General features: G+C 41.5%; 1 protein-coding gene across 5 annotated transcripts in view; it reads right to left on the bottom strand.

The window, feature by feature from the left end:
- The window catches only part of SPEN (spen family transcriptional repressor), a 95590-nt gene extending 84109 nt beyond the window's left edge, over positions 1–11481 (bottom strand). For 4 of the 5 annotated variants that reach the window (XM_054009154.1, XM_054009156.1, XM_054009155.1 and 1 more), the window contains exon 1: positions 11252–11481. In XM_054009154.1, the coding sequence (XP_053865129.1) occupies positions 11252–11334 (83 nt within the window). In that variant the 5' untranslated portion in view covers positions 11335–11481. Of the gene's footprint in view, positions 1–10229; positions 10356–11251 lie in introns of those variants that run through there. The other variant, XM_054009158.1, reaches the window with a different exon arrangement.
- Between the last annotated feature and the right edge of the window lie 11229 nt (positions 11482–22710).

The following is a 22710-nucleotide window of genomic DNA, read 5'->3' as shown; positions in this document are numbered from 1 at the left end:
AAAAACCCGGTTGGCATCCAGATCTGACTTCCAATTATGTTCTTTATATGCCTACCATCATCCTCCCAAACTCATGGACAAGAGGTCCCTACAACCAATTTGGTACTGTCTCCAGCTATGGGTATAGGGAAGTAAACCCACTTGGTGTAGTAGATGATGATGCTGGAGATCAATTATTATTCTGCCAAAACAGCTCTGCCACTATTTAATCTTCTGGCTTTGAAATGATTTAAAGTTCTCTTCGTTATACTGTTCCCTTTAAAAAAAAAAAAATGCGAACAAAAGCATAGTTTTCTTTGCCTTTAACACAAAAGTTTAGATCTTTAAATAGAAGCTAATATAATTGATGAAGGCACTTAGATCATACGAAAGTCTATATTGCTTATATGGTGAGCTTTTGTAGCTAGTTTTTAAGAGAATAAAGAAACACTTTTCCAATTCAAGCACACTAAATATTTCATGATTCCCCACTCTTCTCAGTGTATGCACACCGTGCCTCAGGTGGCACATGACCAGGATTCATCCCCAACCTTGGTCCACTGGTTGAATTATTAGCTTCCCCGGCTTGGGCCAGGTCACAACATACCTTTAGGTTGACATTGAAGAGTTGGGTCCTTGGTAATGTAGGAGTCTGAGAAAAGGATAGCAGAAGCCTACAATATAATTTTACACAACAAAGTGCATTTCCAAGAGTTCTGTTTTATGAAATAGGTTTCAGATTAGTTCATATACACTGTCTTCATATTAATGATTTTATTCTGTTACCAGGTTAGTTTCCAGTTGTCCTTTATACTTGGGTACATGGGAGTTTATTCTTTAAAAAGAAGCAAATATCTACAATAGTCGGTGATGGGACACTACAGAATTCTTTCCCAGATGTCTGGCTGTTGGGTCTTGCCCACATGCTCAGGGTCTAACTGATTGCCATATTTGGGGTCGGGAAGGAATTTTCCTCCAGGTCAGATTGGCAGAAATCCTGGAGGTCACCTGCAGATTTAAATTAGTAAATGGTGGATTCTCTGTTATTTGAGGTCTTTAAACCATGATTTGAGGACTTCAGTAACTCAGACAGAGATTATGGTCTATTACAGGAGTGGGTGGGTGAGGTTCTATGGCCTGCAATGTGCAGGTCAGACTAGCTAGATGATCATGATGGTCCTTTCTGACCTTGAAGTCTATGAGTAAGGCTTTAATGTTGTGTTGTGTTTTTAAGGACCACTATTGTTTTGATTTGTTACATGGACAGGTCTCTTTAAAAGTTTACATCTTTATTCCTTCATTACATTCTTTTATATAGCATGTGCTGCAATTAGAGAGTACAGTAGATTGAATAAAAACCATCAAAATATTGAAGCTGTGACACAATTAGCACATTAAGTAAAGCACTCACTCCACCCTAAAACATCACTGTAAAACAGCATTAATGAAGTTTTAGTCAGACTGGGGGAGCCCAATATTATTGATAACCACCCACAGAAGATTGAGAATACTTCAAACAAACAGGGAGGTGAAACACTTTTGTAGTCCCAGTATTATCGCAGTATGAACATTAGGTTTTAAAGATGACAGGCAAGCTATTTGTTAGTCCAGTTTACAAAATAGTAACCTTTGTCTAAAGCTACCCATTTACAATGCCCAACAGTACACTACAAAGATCTTGGGAATGTAAGCCATTAACCAGTTGCACAATATTTGATTTCCCAGCTTCAGCATCGTGTTTCCCAAGAGTTTTAAATTGGCATGCTGAAGAGGTGGCTAAACAAATCAGATTACAGTGATTAAATAATTATATTTTCTAATTTATTCCTTAGTTCACTGTTTAAATATTTTCCTTTTTCTTCAATTATTGTCATCTGAGAACACCATGAAAGCTCACAATTAATCTCCCTCCAATGAAGAATGCACTAAATAACCAATAAGACAGCTTTTGCTAGTGGGCACTTGGTAGCAAAACAAAACTCAACCAACACAGCACTAGCGTCACAAGGCAGTTTCTGAACGTCTCAGTTCCAAACTCCTCCTCCTTGAACCAAGCAATCTGCTCTTCACTACAGTGCTGAAAGATAGTGGAGAAGGGACAAATATCTGTACAACTTTGTTCTGACATTTCCCCACTTCCTCAAGGATTCACCAGGGAATAATCTTTTTAAACTGATTATTTCTACTTTGGAAGTGGATTTAATTAAGCCAGTCCTGGGTTGCTGGCAAAACATGAAGGTGCTACAGCTATATGGATATCTACTCATCTCAACCCTTGATGGATGCCACTTATGCTAAACAGTCTGTTCCAGTTTGTAGGACACTGTGACACGTGTATCTGTGTCACTGAGTAAGTTTCCCAGACCTGAAAAGGAGGTCGGTGTAAGTGTGAAAGAGCTTTACATGAGTTTACATTGCATGTAAAATGACATGGCATCAGGATTCTGTTTACACTGCAACATTAAAACTTTCAAGTAAATAATATTCCACTATCTTAAGCTGAGGAATGGATTTAATATCTGTGCATCTCCCAAGACACTCAAAATTATTATGAAATCATCTCCATAAACACAAATCAGCATGATAATAAATATTTAAGAAAGGATCCAAATGGAATCAGATTCCAACAATTATCCCAACGGAACCAAAATTTAGCAGTTAATATGATCTAAACCAGTGCTCTTCACTATTTTTGAAGCAGGGGCTACTTTGGCAAAAAAACCTTCAGTGTGAGAATCACATCAACCTGACACAGACGGTTGAGCAGTCAGAGTTCTTTGTTGGTTGATATGGTAATATTACCATTATTGGTAATACTGCTTGGAGTGCAGGAGGGGACATGGAGAGCTGGCTCTGGGAGGGGGCTCAGGGCGGAGGCTTGGGGTGCCAGAGAGGGTAAGGGATGCAAGTTCTGGGAGGGAGTTTGGTGCAGGAGGGGACTTCAGGCTACGGCAGAGTGTTTGGCTCCAGGAGGGAGTATGGGGTGTAGGAGGGGTTATGGGCTGTGGGAAGGGGCTCAGGGCTGGGGCAGGGGTTTGGGGTGCAGGAGGGGATATGGAGGCCTGGCTCCAGGAGGCTAAAGGTTGGGTGGTGGAAGAGCTATTCAGAACCTGCCTATTGAAGGGGGCAGCACTTACTTCGGGCAGCCCCAGCCCCACGCCACTCCTGGAAGAGGCCAAGGGCTCTGCGCGCTGCCTCTCTCTGCAGTCGCCGCCCCCGCAACTCCCATTGGCCACAGTTCCCCGTTCCCAGCCGATGGAAGCTGTAGGGGCGGTGTTTGCAGGCAGGAGCAGTGAATGGAGACCTCTGCTCGCCCCTTTACCCCCCACGGCCACGGGGCCTTGCTGGCCACTTCCGGGAGCGGCGTGGGGCCAGGGAGCCTGCCTTAGCTGCAGCCCCACTGTGTCACCGGAGATGGAGATTGCGATCGACAGGGAGCCACACTTATGGTCCATGGGAGCTGCCACTGGCTCATGGTCTTGCAGTGAAGAACACTGGTCTAAACAGTTACTTCAAAAATGTCACCAAAAGAGGTGTGTATGGTGCTTAGTTTTTGAATAAACCAAGAACTTACACAATAAAGCATCAATAATAGCACAATCTGTCTGAAAAGCTGTTACGGGAAACATTATGGAAACATGGGATTACTTTATAACAACATCAAAGGGAGCTGGAAGGAATCACAGAAATACTAAAATATGACATTACTTAGAAGTAGCCCTTGCAGTGATAACAGAAGCTATTCTAAATCAAATCAAATGTAACAAGGATCTGTGAAAATACTTCACTGAAGATATTAAAAAGGCTCACCAGATTACAGAAAATTGTAGTACAGTGACACCACTTCATCTTTCTTATACAGCTAACGATATAAAAATGCTTAATGGAAGCTCAGTCAAGATGTGTGTTCTTTTTGCAGTTTTTCATGAGTTTCTTGCTAACAGAAATATACAGGAGTTTCCCAAACCAAAGTTTGGTCTCAACAAGCTGCAACCCCTCACCTATATATGAGGAATAAAGTCTGAAGCAGCTGAAAGATTCACAGATCATAAGCTATTGAAGAACATCCCTGAAATGACTAAGTCTTGGGGAAGAAGTGGGTGGTTCCAGACAGAACCGCTTGACAATATGCCTAGCAACTCCATCACAGAAACCTAAAAGGATATTTAGAAATTAGTGCTCATGGCCTTCAGGGGATCAAGCTTAGTTAGGAACAGATGCACAGCAAGAGAAGTTTAGGAGATTAAGTCAAAATGATAAAGAAACAGGAGAAACTCCACTGGCACCAGTAACACTGCCTCATGGATATATTCAAATGAGGCTTCATTCAACACTTACGGCACATACACCGCGGCAGCACATCTGGCAAAGATGCGTTATGCTGATGGGAGACAACTCTCTCCTCGGCATAATAAAATCACCTATGTGAGCGGCAGAAGCTATATTGGCGGGAGAAGCTCTCCTGCTGACATAGCGCTATCCACACCACCACTTACATCAGTGTGACTTATGTCGCTTGGGGGGTTCTTTATTCATACCTGTGAGCCACATAAATACTGCGACATAGCCTTAGCAATGGGAAAAACCTATTTGAGAAAAAGTAGGTCTTGGGGTTTAAGGCACTGGACTGAGACTCATGAGAGCTGGGTTCAATTCCTGTACGCCAGAGGTTTCCTGAGTGATCTTGGGAAGTCATTTAATCTCTCAGCTCCTCACTTGAAAAATGGGAATACTATTTCCTCTCTCCCACTTTTTTCTCCATCTTCTCTATCTATATTTTAAATTCTTTGTATTTGGGACTGTCTTACTATGCTTATGTACAGTGCTCAGCAAAAGTGGGCCCTGATATTGATCAGATACTCTAGGCACTACCGTAATAAAATACATCCTACCTTTAGCTTTATTCCTCCCTTCCTGCACCCCAAGAAAGCCCACCTTTAAAGTAAGTGCTGAAGCATATTTTAAACTGTGCTTAATGGCTGCTTTCAACAAGGAAATATAGCCATAAACCACTCACAAGTGATGTGGGGATTGTTAATGAAATACGAAAGCACTTTTACTTGTTTGAAGTTAAAAATAAGCCACAAAATTCCATGTTATTTCATTCAAAATAAGAGAACATAATCAGAATTCACTATGACCCTTTTTTATAAAAAAAGTTCTCCCCAAATATTAAGCCTGGACAGGAATATTCAGTTTTATTTTGACTATATAGTTGATTTAGTGAGGTCATCTTTATGTTTACATTTGAACTGATGTACCAAAGTACCATTGCTAATTATAAGTAACAAAACTTGTTTTGCAGACCTGGGAACATAGTACTTTGGTTTCATGGTTGGAGAATTTTACTAGGAAAACTATTACTATTATTATTGGCCCAATCCTGTTCTCATTTAAATCAATGACAAAGACTGCCAATGCTACATTCAGAAAAGCATCTGTGTTAAAAATAATGGTAGTTTCTTACTCAACAGTTCTGATCCCTGTACACATTCCAGATCGTATCTGCTTGGCATTCTGACAAAGCAAAGTTTGCTCTGGTTAGCAGTACAGAGCCAATACAGCTATTGGGAGACCACACTGGATTCTATTCCGCCCCTTACACCATTCACAGAAGTGTTGACCAACTTCAGCTGTATAATCTTTATTTATCAGTGGCAACTCATAAGCCATAAAGCACACAACCTGACTTTATGTTACAACGCTAGAATGAGTTTGCACTATTTGCTGTTAGAAAAAATTTATTTATTTTTTTGTAAACTGAGCAAAATGAGATATGGAAGTAAATGAAAAACACGGAATCTCCACAATGCCCCTTTTACAGACTGACTCTTCAAAGTGTAACCATATTTCAAAGTATATAAATTGTTAAATAATAGATTCTATTTCCACCTTGCCCTCAACGTGAAGTTAAGACAACCTGAAGCCAAAGAACACAAGGTTTCTAAAACGGGCTTAGAACAACATTAACAGTTATGTAAAATATTTGCATTAGGCCTTTTTTAAGCTGTAACTTTAAGAACTAAAATTTAAAATAGTATTTGCGTTTCTTTAAACTCACAATATTGGCTCGGAGAACATCTTCCCACTGCACAGGCTAATATTTCCCACACAATAAAAAAGTTTGCATATCAAAATTACACGACTCCTAATGATTTAAAGAGTCTCATTGGTCTTTTCCATTTAAAATGCAAATAGTTGAGGCAAAGCAACAGGTCTTTGGTTATCCAAAGGGAAAAAACAGGGGGAAAGTATGGAAGAGTGGCATTTGTGCTATAGACAAATGTTACTATATTTAGTCTCCTTGTTCTGCAAGCTGCTGGGCATCTGTTTCAGTAATGGTGAATGATTTTTTTCTACCATTCAAGAGTATAATAATCTGGGTTCATTTTAATTATTGCAATGAAGAAACGCCTTCACTCATAAATATTCTGTTTTAATGAAGACTGAATTCCAGCATCAGAGATCATAGCATGAAATATACTATTTTAAGAACAAGCTTCCCTGATTTCCTGTGCTAGTTTAAAGCCTTGCAAGAGTTTAAAGATCTGAGATACAATGGAAAACAAAATGTAATCAGTCAGTAACTGTATATTTTGAAGCCTACATGAAAACGACACAAATACAGTGTGCGCACACATAAGCTGGCCCAAATATTTTTAAATTCGCAAATGGTAATTTATCAGCAACCTCTTCAAAACAGCAAGACAGAAATATGCTTTGAAAAATGATTTTTAAAGACACCCTGTGCACAGAAGTCAACCATCAGTCACAATTCTTGACAACTCCGCTATTCTCCTCCAATTTAAGGCAAGCATTTACCACCAAAGAATATCGCTTCAATTTATGCAAAAGAAAACTGAATTTTAAAAGAGCAGTATAGATAAAATATTGGAAGAAACTGCTGCTACAAAGCACTTCTATTTATGCCTAGATAAACCTCTCCCAAAATATGAAGAAAGACTGCAAACCAAAGTGAGCAAATTTCCCGAAGTTACAATTAATAAAAATGAAAGTCTCTCCCATTCAGTACACTTACTGTGTCTTAAAGGGTGTAACAGTTTTCTTCTTAAAACCAGCCATTTCAGTTACAGTACAGTATTGAAAATAAATATTTAGCACGAGAGTGTAATTGCAAAAGATTTAATTTACACATATGCTTATATATGGACAAAGCAATATATTTTACAGGTAACAACTGGAAAAACTAGTATAAATATTGGTACACAGAAATTATATATATAACTGACATTGACTATTCCTTGGCTGTATCTAGCATTTATTGTAATGATATATTTTTGACAAATTCTCTTTTCTGCTTCTGTAACTACAACTTTGTAATACTGCTTGGTCAGCTTCTTTGCATATTCTTTCCTGTTCTCAGACTGGGGGATGGGTGGGAACTTGATTTAGCCAAGATCAGCTAAATCTGAAAAGAGCTCCAAACTAAAGAGCTAGTCTTTCCTTATACATTACATATCCAAGCTCAGGCAGCTGCCTTTCATATGTATATGTCCAGCAGAGCTAAGCTCCTGCCACAATAAAACAAGACTGCAATACAATTATTGGGTAACTTGTCCCTTCCCCCACTCAACTAACCAACATACAAAGAAAGGCTTGCTCTATTGTGCACATACAGTACCCTTGATGATCCCGCTGCTAACCGAAACTTCGTTCAACAGATAGGTACTTAACCATTTTAAGCAACACATATTTAGTAATTTAGAGAGCTAAGAACAGCTCAAAACAATGTAAAGTATTAAATAAAAATATTAATACCTATATCAGTGACCAAATGTTGAGATTTTCACACCCCTATTACTGATTTGGAGTGTGTGTACACGTATATAAATGCACGGTTTGGGAGTGGGATTTTTGTTTTTAAGAACCAGCTAAAAATCTAAATTGTAAAGAAAACTCAAGTTGTGCAGAAATGAAAGGTTTTGCCTAAGCGATGTGCATTTCCTTCCAAAACCACTGATCAAAATTCAGAAAGGTAAAAACAAAAAAAAGCAATTAACAATTCAGATCCTGCCATTTTCCTGATCCATCTCTAAGCAACAGTACCATGGCAACTTTTTCCTGCTTTAAAAATGTCATGTGAAAAAAGGAAAAATACCAGAATGCCAAATTTTCAATTTCATTTGAGTACTCCTCATCTTTGCTATTTAAATTCAATCATGCTTGGATCTAAGAGTTTTAGAGTATATACTCTAGAGTAACCCAAATGTTTATATATTCCCTGATCACCAACATAACTAAAATTATGCTTAATACAGACTCTCACTACCATGATGAGAAAAGTAAATGTTCTGTGTGTAAGCCTTAATCATAGGAATATGAACGTCTGATTAATATTATCAACCTAATTAATGATCAGGGTTCCAGAGGCAGAGAAGGGTTGTTTCCTTTAGTTTCATGCAATGTTAACAGATCTGTATGGCTGAATTTCCTCCCTGCTCTGAGTAACTAACATGCTCGTATCTAGTTTTAAACCATTTCCGATTCATTTTCTGCCCCAGCCTATCACACAATTTACACTCTTCATACAATCCAAATTTGAACACTATGCAAGTATGAATATATCCGGAATGAACCTCTACCAAACCATCTAGTTGGTGCCTAAAAAGACCTGAAGGGATTCCTTTATAGATCACATCTTCGTACACACACAACATGAACTCTACTCATTTCTTGACAGTCTAAGATGTGCAAAGGAAAATAAAAGTAAGTCTTGCAACTAAATGCAGTTATGATCAGGGAGCCTAGCGAAACCTCTTGCTACGCAGCTCCTGCTGCTGCCTCCTTTTGCAGTTTCCCCACCTCCTTCTGTGCAGTAGGAGATCTGCTCTGCTCTTTCCCACATAAACTGAGTCCTAGCCGCCATTTTAGAAAGTCATTCACACAAGCCAGACCGCTGCACCATCCACCACTTGAAAAGAAATCTCTTTGAATGTTTCCTCCTTCCCTTTCCCTGCCTCTGCACTATAAAAGGGACACACCAAAAAGCATGCAAATGCTCTCTCGGATAGACAGAGCTGCCAAGGGACAAGGCTAGCAGCATGTCACTGATCAGCAAATGCTGCAATGCACGTGTTTGCACATTTGTGCATGTGAATTTCCCAACCACTGAAAACAGTGCAATGACAAGACAGACATCCCTTACAGGAAAAAGAAGAACAGGAGTACTTGTGGCACCTTAGAGGGAAGATGATTGAGAGCAAAATACTAAACACAAATCATTTTACATATATCCACTCCAGCAATATGCATTAAATCTGCTCATTCTCCTATAAATGAAATATTTCATATACAAGGATTTTAAGGGTAGCAAGTGCGGAAAGCCCAGCTAACTCTTCTTACTAAATAACCCTGCCTAATTCCTGATTCAAATCACAATCTCTTGCTTTATTCACTTCCTAGTTTAAAATAATGGGGGACTGATTACAAATAGGCGCACGCGCACACACACACTATGCCTAGTTTAAGTGGTTATGAATGAGCTTACTATTCACAAACCCTGCTTTACATGCAGACATGCACGCTTCCAAGATGAAGATTTAATATCTTAGATCAAGCAACAATGAAAATAATCAATCATCTTCCATTAAAAAAGCCATAGGGCAGCTCTCCTGCTCCTTCTTCCATTTCCCTGTCCAAGCTCCTCATGTGTTAGTAACCAAGTCTATTTTTCCCATGGTGACTCACTATTAAGGACACTCTATAATATTCCTACACTAAGCAGTAGTAAGAAAGATTAAAAAGAAGTTTAAGAACCCTTTTGGAGTGTGAGACTAGACCCAATCCTGGCTATTTATAATGCACATCTAGAACTTATTTCTTTTTTCCTTATTACTCTTTTAACAAGGTTCTAGTGCAGTTTGTTAACCTTATGATGACCACATTTCCGAAAAGCGCTGTTTAATCTTCCACCCACTAAATGTAATCCCTCAAAACAGGTAAAACAAAATATTTGGTTAAATACCACTAAGACCAGACAGATGAACACAAACCTTTTTTTTAAACTTTGATATTTTAAGAGAAAAATATGAAGAGGGGAGGACAAATATAAAAGCATGCAAACTACTGTTCCATTATGGCCTATGTGATTGGGGTTATAGAATATATATAGCGAGAGAATATAGAATTTATAAATGTAAAAAAACAATACCAGCTCTGAAGAGCTCTGTGTAAGCTTGACTCTTTCACCAACAGAAGTTGGTCCAGTAAAAAGGTATTACCTCACCCACCTTGTCTCTCTAAAACAAAACCAGTCCACGCTCCAGTATTATACATTCCAGAACACTGTTTCTTAGTGAAAGGATCCACTGGGAGTTGGCTTCTTCAAGCATTTCTGTGATCTTCAGTTTCACCTTTGTATTTCCAAGCACTTAAGTTCCCACCATTCACTTTACAAACCTCTTAGTTAATTTCATTATAAAGCATCTAACCAAAGATGCACGGTGGTTACAGTCACTTGCTCACACCTGAGTGCAAGGCATCCAGCTACCTTCAGTAATGGAATGGGTTGATATGAAGAAAAAAAAAATGTAAAACAAAAACCCTCTTCATTTCAACACTGAGAAAGGATTTTTAAAACCATGGCACCAAGAAGGAAGATGACCAGCCTCTGAGGTTAAAAACTGTTTCCAATACATTGTACCTCACAAAATATCCAATCCACGTAGAAAATAGCGAATTCCCTCTTTTCACCTGGCTTTTCCATCCTTGGGGTGTTTTTGCTCCTGCTCTGCGAGGCTCCAATATTTCTCCAGGAAGCTCCTTCCGCATTATAAACCTCCAGGATTTTATCTTACAGGAGACCACAAAGATCTTCACCGCGGTGCAGGGACGCGTAGAGATATTTTTGTTCTCCTCGGACACCCACAAACCCCCCCACCCCCACCCCCGCCTTCCCGCCTGGGATCAGAGCGATTTCCACACACAGTCCATGGGGGTGAGTATCCGCAGGAGTTGCTATGATACCCTGAGACAGATTTTCCCATCCCTTCACCGCTGGCTCCACGCTGGGTGAGGGGAAGCCATAGAAGATCCTGTTTTCTCCAAGCTGCTTGGGCTATTTTGGGGGGGGGCATGCACAGACCGTGCCCCCTCCCTTAACAGCCCCGTGGCCAGGAAGGGGGGGAGCCACAGGCAGATTCCCCCCAGTTCATACACTGGGGGCGCAGCGCGCGCAGAGCCTGGCGGAGAAACCCCCTTGCCCCCCCCCCTGAATTAGGGCCCCCCCATGAGCCCCCCCCCGGTCACTCACCGCTTGAAGTGCTCGATGATCTTCTCCTCGCGCACGTTCTCCGGTAAGTTGCCCACCCAGAGGTGCCTGGTTTCCCGGACCATGCTGCGCCGCGCCGGCCCCCCCGCGCCCCGGCCTGTGCCCTAGTGCCAGGAGCTGCCTCCCCTCGCGGCGGCGGCGGACACCATCCCTCGGGGCCCCTGCTCCGGGCGGCGGCTCCCCTCCTGGCTCCCCTCAGCGGCGGCGGCAGCGCGGCGCCCCCTCCCCCTCGCGCTCTCTCGCGCTCTGTGGCGGCTCCGCTCTCCCCGCTCCCTCTCTCACCGCCGCCAAGCCCGGCGCAGGCGCACTCCGGCCGGGGAGGGGGGGGAAGGGAAGGGAGAGCGGAGCGCTCGCTCCCAACGCCCTGGGCCGCCAGCCTCCCGGCCTCACTGCGCACGCGCTGCGCTAGAATGACTCGTTTTCCGCACGGCTTGCTTCCTCACGCCACTGCGCCTGCGCAAAAAAAAAAAAAAAAAAATGGAGGGAGGGAGATGGGAGTGAGGCGTCCCTTCCCACCCCGCCCCCATTGGAGTCAATGGGGGAGCACTTTGTGCCATTGAGTTCAAGGAGAGTGGCGCTGGGGGCCCTGACACTCTTTGCCCCAGATGGGAGCCTGCTTAACCCTTGGTGCCTTCCCTCCTGCAGCATCACATCCCACTCTGCTTGGGTCTTCCCTGCCACCGTGCTCGGGTCAGGGAAATAAGTGTCTGAAGTTCCTGGAGAAGAGCTCAGTGTCTGGCCAGAGCTCGTCTCCTCTCCCCAGCAGAAGCCGGAGCAATAAAAGATGTTACCTCACCCACCTTGCCTCTTGAATTTGCTGGCACCCACAAAGCCCTTGGGGCAAATGCCAATCTCAGAAATGCCAGCGTAAAGCCGGGGTTACTCCACGGAAATGGATAGAGTTATTCAGCATTTCCACCGGTGTAACAGCACAGCGTCGGGCCCTTTTTTATACAGCTAGGAATAAATTCACAACAAAACACAGCAGCCAGTCTCTGGCCAGAGAGTAGACAAGTGATAGCAGTATATAGTGCTTCAATACCAGCGTGATATGTACCATAGGAATACCATAAATACAGTACAAATAAATCAGATTTTCATCCCACATGACATCTTAAATTAGAGTTAGGAACACAGGTATTACTAGACAGGATCACACCCAAACTCCTCTAGTCCAGTGTCCTGTCTGACAGTGGTCAGTACCAGATGCTTCAGAGGAAGATGAAACATCCCCGCTCTAGGCAAATGTGGGATAATCTGTCCTTTGTGTTAGATCAGGATGAGACCTAACAGAGATCGGCTTAATCCCTAAAGCATGAGGTTTCAAATTACACATATTTTAAAATATTTACATAGCAACTTCCACCCCCAAATGCACTTTACACTAGTAATCCTGTGCAACATTACTGTCAATCACATTGCCGTTTTAAAATTGTGCCTCACTAGCGGTGTAGATAATTACAACGGCCATATTGGGTCAGACCAAAGGTCCACCTAGCCCAGTATCCTGTCTTCCAACAGTGGCCAATGCCAGATGCCCCAGGGAATGAACAATTCTTATAGTCTTAGATCCCATTCACAATTGGACCTTTATAGTAGACCCTTGCACAGCGCACCCCACCACAACAACTTCAAATGGAACCGCATGGGTGCCAGAATCCACCCATGGAGATGTTATTGCAGGATCAGGGCCATAAGAATCTTCCTAGCCCTAAGTGTCTTACATTCTGTCTAAAATATGTATGCAATACATATAAGCAAATTTAAATTTACCTCAATTACATTGAGTATTCCATGTGAAAGCAAGCACAAGTTCATTTTATATTAGATAAGTGTGATTTCCATGTTACACTATTTTACAATTCTATAGCTCTGGTCGTCTCTATCACCATCACATGCAGCCACTACCACGCTATACAACCTCATCTGGGGTTAGAGGGGAAGTTGACAACCAATCAGCACCTTTCACAAAAGTGGGAGGGAGAAGAAATGTTAGCAAAGGACATACCAGAGCAGACTCTTACGCAAACTGCCCCAGGATCTTTAGTACTGAATCCTGCAAGCACCCAATCCTGGGAACTACTTGCAAGAGTAAAGGTTACTCACATGCCTAACTGTTTACAGGATTAGGCCCTTAGTGTTTACACAGATTAGACAGGACCTTATTTTTAAAGGTCTCATCTAAATGAGCCATATTTAGCAACATGTAACTCAATGTCCCGGTACAGAAGAAGGAAGAGCAGAATCAACCCTGCCAGGATATGAAGCTATGGTTCCAGGGAGTCTAGTAGATATTAAACACTCGATGCTTATAAGGCCACTGTACTATCCCCCCCCCCAGCATCTCATCCCAGCCTCTCCTTGGAAGGCAGCTTTTTAACAGCTGTGAGGGAAACTGGGTGCAATTTCGCACTCAGAGAAGGTTATCCATTTAACAAAGAGCAACAATACAGATTTATCAACAGCAAGATCCAGCCATCTCCCCTTTCCAGGGGTGCTGGAACAATTTTTATAGTGGGGGTACTGATGCTGGAAGCCATGGAAACCATGTATTTGGTGTTTGTTATTTCTATTTCAAGCCGGGGGGGGCGGCAGCACCGCTAGTTCAAGCGCGACTGCCCCTTTCCACATAGAATCAAATTATTTCATAGGAGTTTGGAAGAGATGCTCAAGTTATTATCTTGCATTCAAACCCCACCAAGTGAACCAGTTTGAGGTCAGGGTAAACTGAACACACATCTAGAGACAGCATTTCTTTTGGAGCCACATAAGCCTGGTTAGCTGCTTATACCACAAAGAAAAGACTAATATTTCAATGTATTTCCTTTGGCCAAAGCCTCCTGTTTGCTGACAATGCTTTTCTCTTGATTGAAACCATATTCTTATTTGCTGGGATGAGCAAAGCTCAACTGCACTGTATTCATATTCAATCCATGCTTGTTAATATCTATTGAGCACCCAGTTATGCACTCAGTGATGTACTGAGCACAAATTAAGAGGGTCCCTGCCCCAATGTGCTCACAATCTTTTCATTTAACTTTATATCTTGAAGGCTTTTACTAGCTGAGAAATGATTCCCCCCCACACCCGAGAGTTAAGACAGACCCCCTTCGTACCCCCATTTACAAACATTCACTCAAGCCATGTGCACCTAAGCAACAAAAGTTATTACCAGCTCTCTTCAGTGATATGTTCACCACGTCGGTTTCTTTTCCATGGAATTGGGTTTTAGATTTTGACCAGCTACTTGTAAAGCAGAAATACAGAGAGTAATTGTTCTAAATAAGCATTTACTGTAGATAGCATTTTACACCTTTAAAAAGCTCTATAAACATCCATTCCAGGATAAATGGTAAAAGATTCCAAGTTTTACAGTAAAGTTGATTATTCATATGCAGTTTTCCCAAGTTGTGATTTTCACACTTCCAGTTCAGTTTTCAGCTAGGATGCTGCCTACTTCTCCCTTACCTTCACACAAGAGCTCTGAGGGGCAAGACCAAGGTTACACCTACACTTTAACTACTACAGCAACGCTGTAAACACTCACTATGGCAACAGGAGGGTTCTCTCATCACTGTAGTTAACCCACCTCCCTGACAGGTGGTAGCTAGGTCGATGGAAGAATTCTTCCATCAACCTAGCGCTGTCTACATCCGGGGTTAGGTCAGCTTAACTACATCACATGGGGGTGTGGATTTTTCATACCCCTGGTTGACTTAATTTTGTAGTGTAGATGTGGCCTGTAAAAGGAGCTTCACTAACGGCTGGTCTACACTGAAAACTGACATCAGCATAGCTACATTTCTCAACGGTGTGGATTCCCGCATGTTATGGGCAAAGAGGGGTGTCTACAGATTAGAAGCATCTAAAAACAGAAGCAAGTCAACCAACTCTATTCAGTCAGTGGTGGAAAGGGAAATCGCTTAAGTCATTGAGTAGGTAGGTTAGATAAATGTCTATCAGGGATGGTCTAGACAGTATTTGGTCCTGCCATGCGGGCAAGGGACTGGACTCGATGACCTCTCAAGGTCCCTTCCAGTCCTAGAATCTATGAATCATGTTATTTAAAGGCCTAATCATTACTACAAGTAGTAGGGATGGTATGCAGCCATGTATGTGTACCTGGGGTAAAGTCTTGGACTGTCCAACACTTTAACCTGATTGTGGGGAAACAGTTCCTGCCTACACCAAGACTACATAATATTGTGACAACGGCATTATAACTGAATCCCCTAACTCTGCTATACAACAGTTGTAACGTATGCAGGACTTCAATGGAGGCTGGAGAGAGGAGGGGGGGGGGGAGAAAGGGGAAGGGGGAAAACAGATTGGTCCTGAGATTCAGGACTGCATCTAAGGCAGAGGTCAGTCATACTCCAGAAAAAGTTCCAGCATGACAACAAATTCACCGCTGGCGTAACTACTGGCTTCAATACAGTGCTCCGGGGATTAATTTGGCCTGCATAGCCTGACAGCAATCAAACTCTCACACAAACTTTAATGGATTACAGTTGGCACCATAATTGATGCTAGCAAGATTGACCTGGTCTCCATTGTTCCAAAATGCATGGAATTCAGTGCAAGGTAATGCACATTGGAAGGAACCATTTAAATGACGTGTACACACTAATGGGTTCTGAAGTACACTTAACCTCTCAATAAAATGATCTAGGAGCCTTGTGGACAACTCAGTGAAAACATCTGCTCATTGCACTGTAACAGTCACAAGGGAATAACATGTCAGGCCGCATATTAACAAGGGAGACGTACAAGACAATGTTTCATTCTCAGCCTGAACATTATGTTCAAGTTCATCTCAAGAAGAGAGATGCAGAAAGCAGAAAGGTCAAAAAGAAGAACGAAAACAATTAGAGCCATGGGGAAGAGATGCTTCCATACAAGGACCTATTAAAAAGTCTGGAACTATACAGTTTGGAAATCAGGAGAGTAAGAAAATATTCTTAGAAGTATATGAAATAACAAATAGAAGAGAGAAGGTCGATTAGGCACCATTATTTATGCTTTCCCCAACTCAAAAATAAAAGGCCACCCTATGTAATTAACAGGTAATACTGACAATGGTTAAGCAGTTCACACTTTTATGCAACATATTATCCAACGTGTGGAATTTATAGCCACACAGGTTATGGCGGTAAGGAATTTGTCCATTTCAAAAACAGATTAGACAGTGAATAAGAACAGCAACTGCAGTTACGCTTACTAAAACGATCACTTCTTGTACTGTTATTTCAGGGCATTTCAGGATTATCAGTCATTCTGTATTTCAGTCCTCCACAGGATAAAGTAAATGCACAGTTAGACGCATCAGGGGGCAGATGTTATGCCTTTCTCTGAAGCAGACATTGGCCAAATGTCAGAGTCTGTATAACAGATTAGATGGAACATTGGTCACATCCAGTGAGGTAATTATTATTATATTCTACCAGTGATTGTAAGTAACAGGCTTCTGTGCTTATTACACAGTCATGATCTGTTATGGTGGCTGAAGTATTCTCAGGAATACTTGCTATAAAACTTCAATACAGCTTCTCTTAATTTGAGTCTTCGGATTATGTCTGCCATCTTGCTAATAAATCATTATTTCATATAGTATTCCTGCCTGTTGACTATATAAATTCATTAGTGACAATGACAAGAAGGGAGTTGAATATCAGATTGGCAACCAGATTATATATATGGTTTTAATAATGGCCTGGATTATTGCAAGAACTTTATCATTTAAATAAAACATTTAGTGTTTAAGCAATGATGATTTTCTTTTAATTCATGAGTGAGGATGAATACAGTTTTTAGTATTTAGCATCTCATACTGCTGAGATTGGAGATTCATTAATATTTTTATAGTGCTATAAACATGAAGTTCAGAGCCAGATCCCAGTTTAGGAGGGGGGTTAGGACCTACTATGTTGGTTCATCCTATCTTAAAGCCGTCAGTGCTCTGTCCTGCAAGTTTGGATCTGACTCCAGAACCAAAGTTTAGAGATGCTGCATCTAAGTTACTCCACCGCCCCCAAGGCCTATCTTTATCATCACCACTGATGGTATGAAAATGGTGGCCACCAACAAGAGGGTCAATATATGTCAATTTTGGCAAACACTATTGTTGATTGCACTCCACAGTTTACATCAAACCTATCAAGAGAAGTGCTTCTAAACAGATTTTCAGACCACTACACTGAATAAAATAGATACAGCTTGCCTCCAGCAGCAAAGTGTAAAGTGATTATTTGACACCCAAGAATGCGGTATCAATGAAAGGACTGCAAAAAACTGCTGTTGAATATCATTTTGATAACATCTTTTGAAAAGAATGATTAAAATTAACAGTTTTCAGACCACGGCCAAAGAAATAAGTGTTTCAGGAAAAAGTACCATTGAACTATGTTAATGGCAGATGTGAAATAAATCAGATTTCAACATAGTTCCTACTGGACTTTCCCAAATGGCACCCTTTTGGAGATGTCAGCAGAGCAGCATAGAGATTAGAATCATAGAAATGTAAGGCTGAATGGGACTTTGAGAGCTCATCTAGTCCAGCTCCCTGTGCTGAGGCAGGAACAAGTATACCTAGACCCTCCCTGACAGGGGTTGTCTAACCTGCTCTTAAAAACCGCCAGTGATGAAGATTCTACAAAATCCCTTAGCAATCTATTACAGTACACGACTATCCTTATAATTAGGAAAAACTTTCTAATGTCTAACCCAAATCTCCTTTGCTACAAATTAAGCTGATCACTTCTTGTCCTACCTTCACTGGACATGGAGAACAATTGATCACCATCCTCTTTACAACTCTTCACATATTTGAAGGCTTATCAGGTCCCCCCTAAGTCTTTTCTCAAGACTAAATACATCTACTTTCTTTAACCTTTCCTCATCAGTCAGATTTTCTAAACCTTTAATAATGTTTGTTGTTCTGCTCTGGACTCTCTTCTATTTGTCCATAATTTCCTTAAAGTGTGTTTCCTAAAACTGGACAAGCCTCACCACTGACACGTAGAACAGCACAATTACCTCTCATGTCTTACATATGACAAACCCGTTAATACACCCCAGAAGGAGGATAGCCTTTTTTACACAACTGTGTCACACTGTTGGCTCATATTCCATTTGTGACCCACTATAACCCACAGAGCTGTTTGTGCAGATTGAACTACACAGTGCTTGCTCATGTTGCAAAGGTGAGTCACATTGAAGTCCCCTATCAGCCTAGCCAATCTCCAAGGCTGAAAAAACAAACAAACAAACAAAAAACAGGACCTTTCACAAATGCTAGAGGCACCTCAAAAATAAATAATTATCATCAAAGCAAGATCCCACAGGATACAAATAATTCCACGGGGACTGTACAGGATAGGCAGATTTCTACACTGGATTTTTAATTCCATTTTCCCATAGCCAATACAGCAGAAAAACTGCCACATGTGGGGCCCAATCTCGCACATCCTTAACGCCAGTGTGGAGTGCCATTGGGCAAAATGATGCTGGCTGCCTTCCCACACTGATCAACTTGCAGGATATGGGCTAGGATATGAAACACACTGTCCAAAGCTCCGAATCAAAGTTTTAAGTCTTCTGATGCGGCTTTCCTTTCCTTAATGGAACCTTTTTATTTTACAAATATCCTTGCTTTTGCTTTTACAGAAATCGGATCTTTTGTTCTAATGCTATTTCTATATTAAACTCAATGTACTACATTTTAATAAACACAGATTACACACAAATTGGTGTAACTGCTCGTTAGATAAATGGATAAATTAAAATTAAATGTGTTTGAACACAACCTCAAAGTAGAGGGCAACAGGAGTGAATTTCTGATCTCAATGGGGCTTTATTTTTACATTGTGAATACTCTGCAGCCTTCAGGATACAGAACATGCTCATGGAAGTCCATGCATGCATCTGGAAGCACAGTTGGTGGAAGCATCTGGGCACGTGGGCTTATGCTTTGAATGCTGCTGCTTCTACTCTGGCAGATACAGTATGATCAATACCAAGAGACTTTAGCGTAGTTACAGTTACTATCTAGTAAACACATTTAAGGTCACACGGATTACATTTTTGACTGATTTTTAAACACTGCCGAGAGGACAGCTCTCAGTCCTTGAAATCCAACTACCAGATAGTGATCCAAACCAGCAGACAAAGGGGGTACCATCATAGTTCTCAACCGTCCTCGTTGACACAGTCGTCACAACTGACAACTCTCTAACACTGCCTACTCAAAAGACCCCACACCACAATTCACAGGAATTTCAGAGCATCATCAAATCCTTCCCCAAACAACTCCAAGAGAAACTCTACACCTTCATACCCCACAAACCCAACTCAGGAATCTTCTCTATGCTTCCCAAGATACACAAACATGGGAACCTAGACAGTCCCATCATATCTGGCCATGGCACTCAGTGAAAGAATCTCAGGACTCCAAGAAACCATCCTCAAACCACTCACCACACAGAGGGCCAGTTTCCTCCAGGATACAATCAACTTCCTTCAGAAACTCTGCAGCACTAATCTCCCCCTGAACACCATGGATGTCACCTCCCTGGACACCAACATCCCTCACAATGACAGCATCGCACTGCCTTCCTCAAATAGCTACAAAACAACGGACAACACTCCGATATCTACCCCCAAACATGTCGCAGAACTCATCCATTTCATTTGTCCAAACCATGGGAATAACCATGAACACTAGGATGACTCCTGGTTGGCCATCCTCTTCCCGGGCTATCTTGCGGAAGAATTTCTGGACAAATGCACCACAAAACCAATAATATACCTGAGATACATATTTTCAGCATCCTCTGGACAGACAACCTGAACTCCCTCAGATTTCCACCACAACTTCAACAACCACCTTCCATCCATCAAATTCTCTCTAGATCACTCCCACACCAGCATCAACTTCCTGGATACCACAATCAGCTTCAACAATGGAACCCTATGGACAATTATATATAAGAAAACCACAGAACACCGTGCTTACCTTCACAGATACGGAAATCACCCCAAACACACCAAGAAATCGATTATCTACAGCCAGCCACTCCGAGCACAGAATATGCTCCAAGGATGAAGTCCGAGATATACACCTCAACATACATAAAACCTCCTTCATCAAACAAGGACACCCCACCAAAGTAGTAAATCACATTGTGGAATGGGCCACTTAAATACCCCAAGAGAACCTGCTTTAATACAGGAAAAAAAAATTCCCTCTGACCTCACATCCCTACTTGTCACCTACTATTCCACACTGGAACCCATCGGGGTTATAAACAAACAGTTACAAGCATACTCATTCGGGACCACATCCTGAAAGAAATCTTCCACTAACTCCTTCTTCTGGCCTTCAAACAACTCCCCCTGCAGCCTTACCAAGCTCATCATCAGAAGCAAGCTTCCCATAGACCCACCAACTCAAAGCAGCACCAGACACTGCCATAACAGATGCAAAACCTGCAGATCAACACCCCCCACAACACACCTTTCAAGATGCACAAGTCCTACACAGGCCTATCACAACATGTGTACCTCATCCTATGCACTAAATGCCTCAACAACCATTATGAGGGTGAAACCAGATAATCACTATGGTCTCAAAGAAACTCACACAGAAAAATGATAAAAGACAAAAACACCCTAGCATCCGTGGGCAAACACTTTTCACAAAACAATCACTCCATATCTGGCCTCTCAGGCCTTATCCTCAACGAAAACCACCACCACACCGTCAAAAGATGTGCCTGGGAACTTAAATTCATAACTTTGCTAGACACTAAAAATCACGGTCTTAATGAAGACATTGGATTTATGGTTTATTACAACAATGTTTAAACCCCCACCCCCTCCTTTTTGGTCCTATAACTGCAGGGGTGTTAACAGGCCACTTCACCTTGAATGGTCCCTTAGAATGTGTGTTAACTACCTATATTAAACAATCTGTTTCACCTTATATTTAGCTATGACACCGAGAGTATCTTTCCCAGATGCGAAGAGCTCTGTTTAGCTCAAAAGCTTATCTTTTACTGGACCAACTTCTGTTGGTGAAAGACATTACCTCACCCACCTTGTCTCTCTAAGGATATGTCTACACTACGGGATTATTCCGATTTTACAGAAACCGTTTTTTGGCAACAAATTGTATAAAGTCGAATGTATGCGGCCACACTAAGCACATTAATTCGGCGGTGTGTGTCCATGTACCAGGGCTAGTGTCGATTTCCAGAACGTTGCACTGTGGATAGCTATCCCATAGTTCCCGCAGTCTCCTCCGCCCATTGGAATTCAGAGTCAATATGGCAAAAGTTCAGCAACTGGGTGGGAAGTGCCTACATTGGGCATTTCAATCACTGATGGCCTGCCATTGGTGCAAACACCTACTATAGACAGGTCAAGCTTCTATTTGTACCTGTACAACAGTCTCTGTCAACCTTTCCAGACTACTGTACCCCTTTCGGGAGTCTGATTTGTCTGGCATAGGCCCAAATTCCACCTCACTTAAGAGCTACTTACTTATAAAATCAGACATACAAATAAAAAAAGAGTCACAGCACACTATTACTGAAAAATTGCTTTCTCATTCTTACCACATAATTATAAATCAATTGGAATATAAATATTGTATTTACATTTCAGTGTCTAATATATACAGCAGTATAAACAAATAATTGTATGATATTTTAGTTTGTACTGACTTTGCTAGTGCTTTATATGTAGCCTGCTGTAAAACTAGGGAAGTATCTAGGTGAGTTGATTTACCCTGTGGAAGAACTCTGCTATAGATCTTACTCTGGTTTTAAACAGGGGTTAACCTCACCGGTGCAAAGAGTAGCTTTGCCTGTCTGAGGTTTGTACCAGTGCGGCTACATTGTTGTGTGACCATTAAAGCCTATAAACAGAATACACCCACTCACCCTCCCCACCCCAGCAATTAAGACAAGGCCTTTGCATGACTGTTTAAAACTCTTAAATGCTTTATTACAAAACAAAAACAAACACTAACTATTTTAAGAAAGGAAGCTTTTGTCAAATATTTAATATTTTCCCTATTTCAAATAATCGTCAAGAGCTCCATCCATCCATCATGGAAAGCAAAAGTTGACATCTAATATTTCAAAAGGTTAAAAAAAAAGCAGGAAAATAAAACCTTTAAAAACAAATCCTGCTAGGCATTCTCTAGACATCAAAAAGGGAAGGAGGCGGTAAGTCTAATTTTAAAATATTTTGCAAGTTACCTTTAACAAAATACATACAGCGCCAAGACTTGATCAGAAGCTGGAAGCTACAAAGTACTGCTCTATGTACTGTCATGGGCCATGTCTACACTAGGAGGGCTTTGCTCGTCTAGGTATACTTGTGTAGAAGGTATACTTGTATACTATACAAGCAAACTCTCTTACTCTGGATGCAGC

Source organism: Malaclemys terrapin, chromosome 19 (assembly GCF_027887155.1).
Source record: "Malaclemys terrapin pileata isolate rMalTer1 chromosome 19, rMalTer1.hap1, whole genome shotgun sequence".
In the NCBI taxonomy this organism is placed as follows: domain Eukaryota; kingdom Metazoa; phylum Chordata; order Testudines; family Emydidae; genus Malaclemys; species Malaclemys terrapin.
This window is presented reverse-complemented; position numbering and strand designations above follow the sequence as displayed.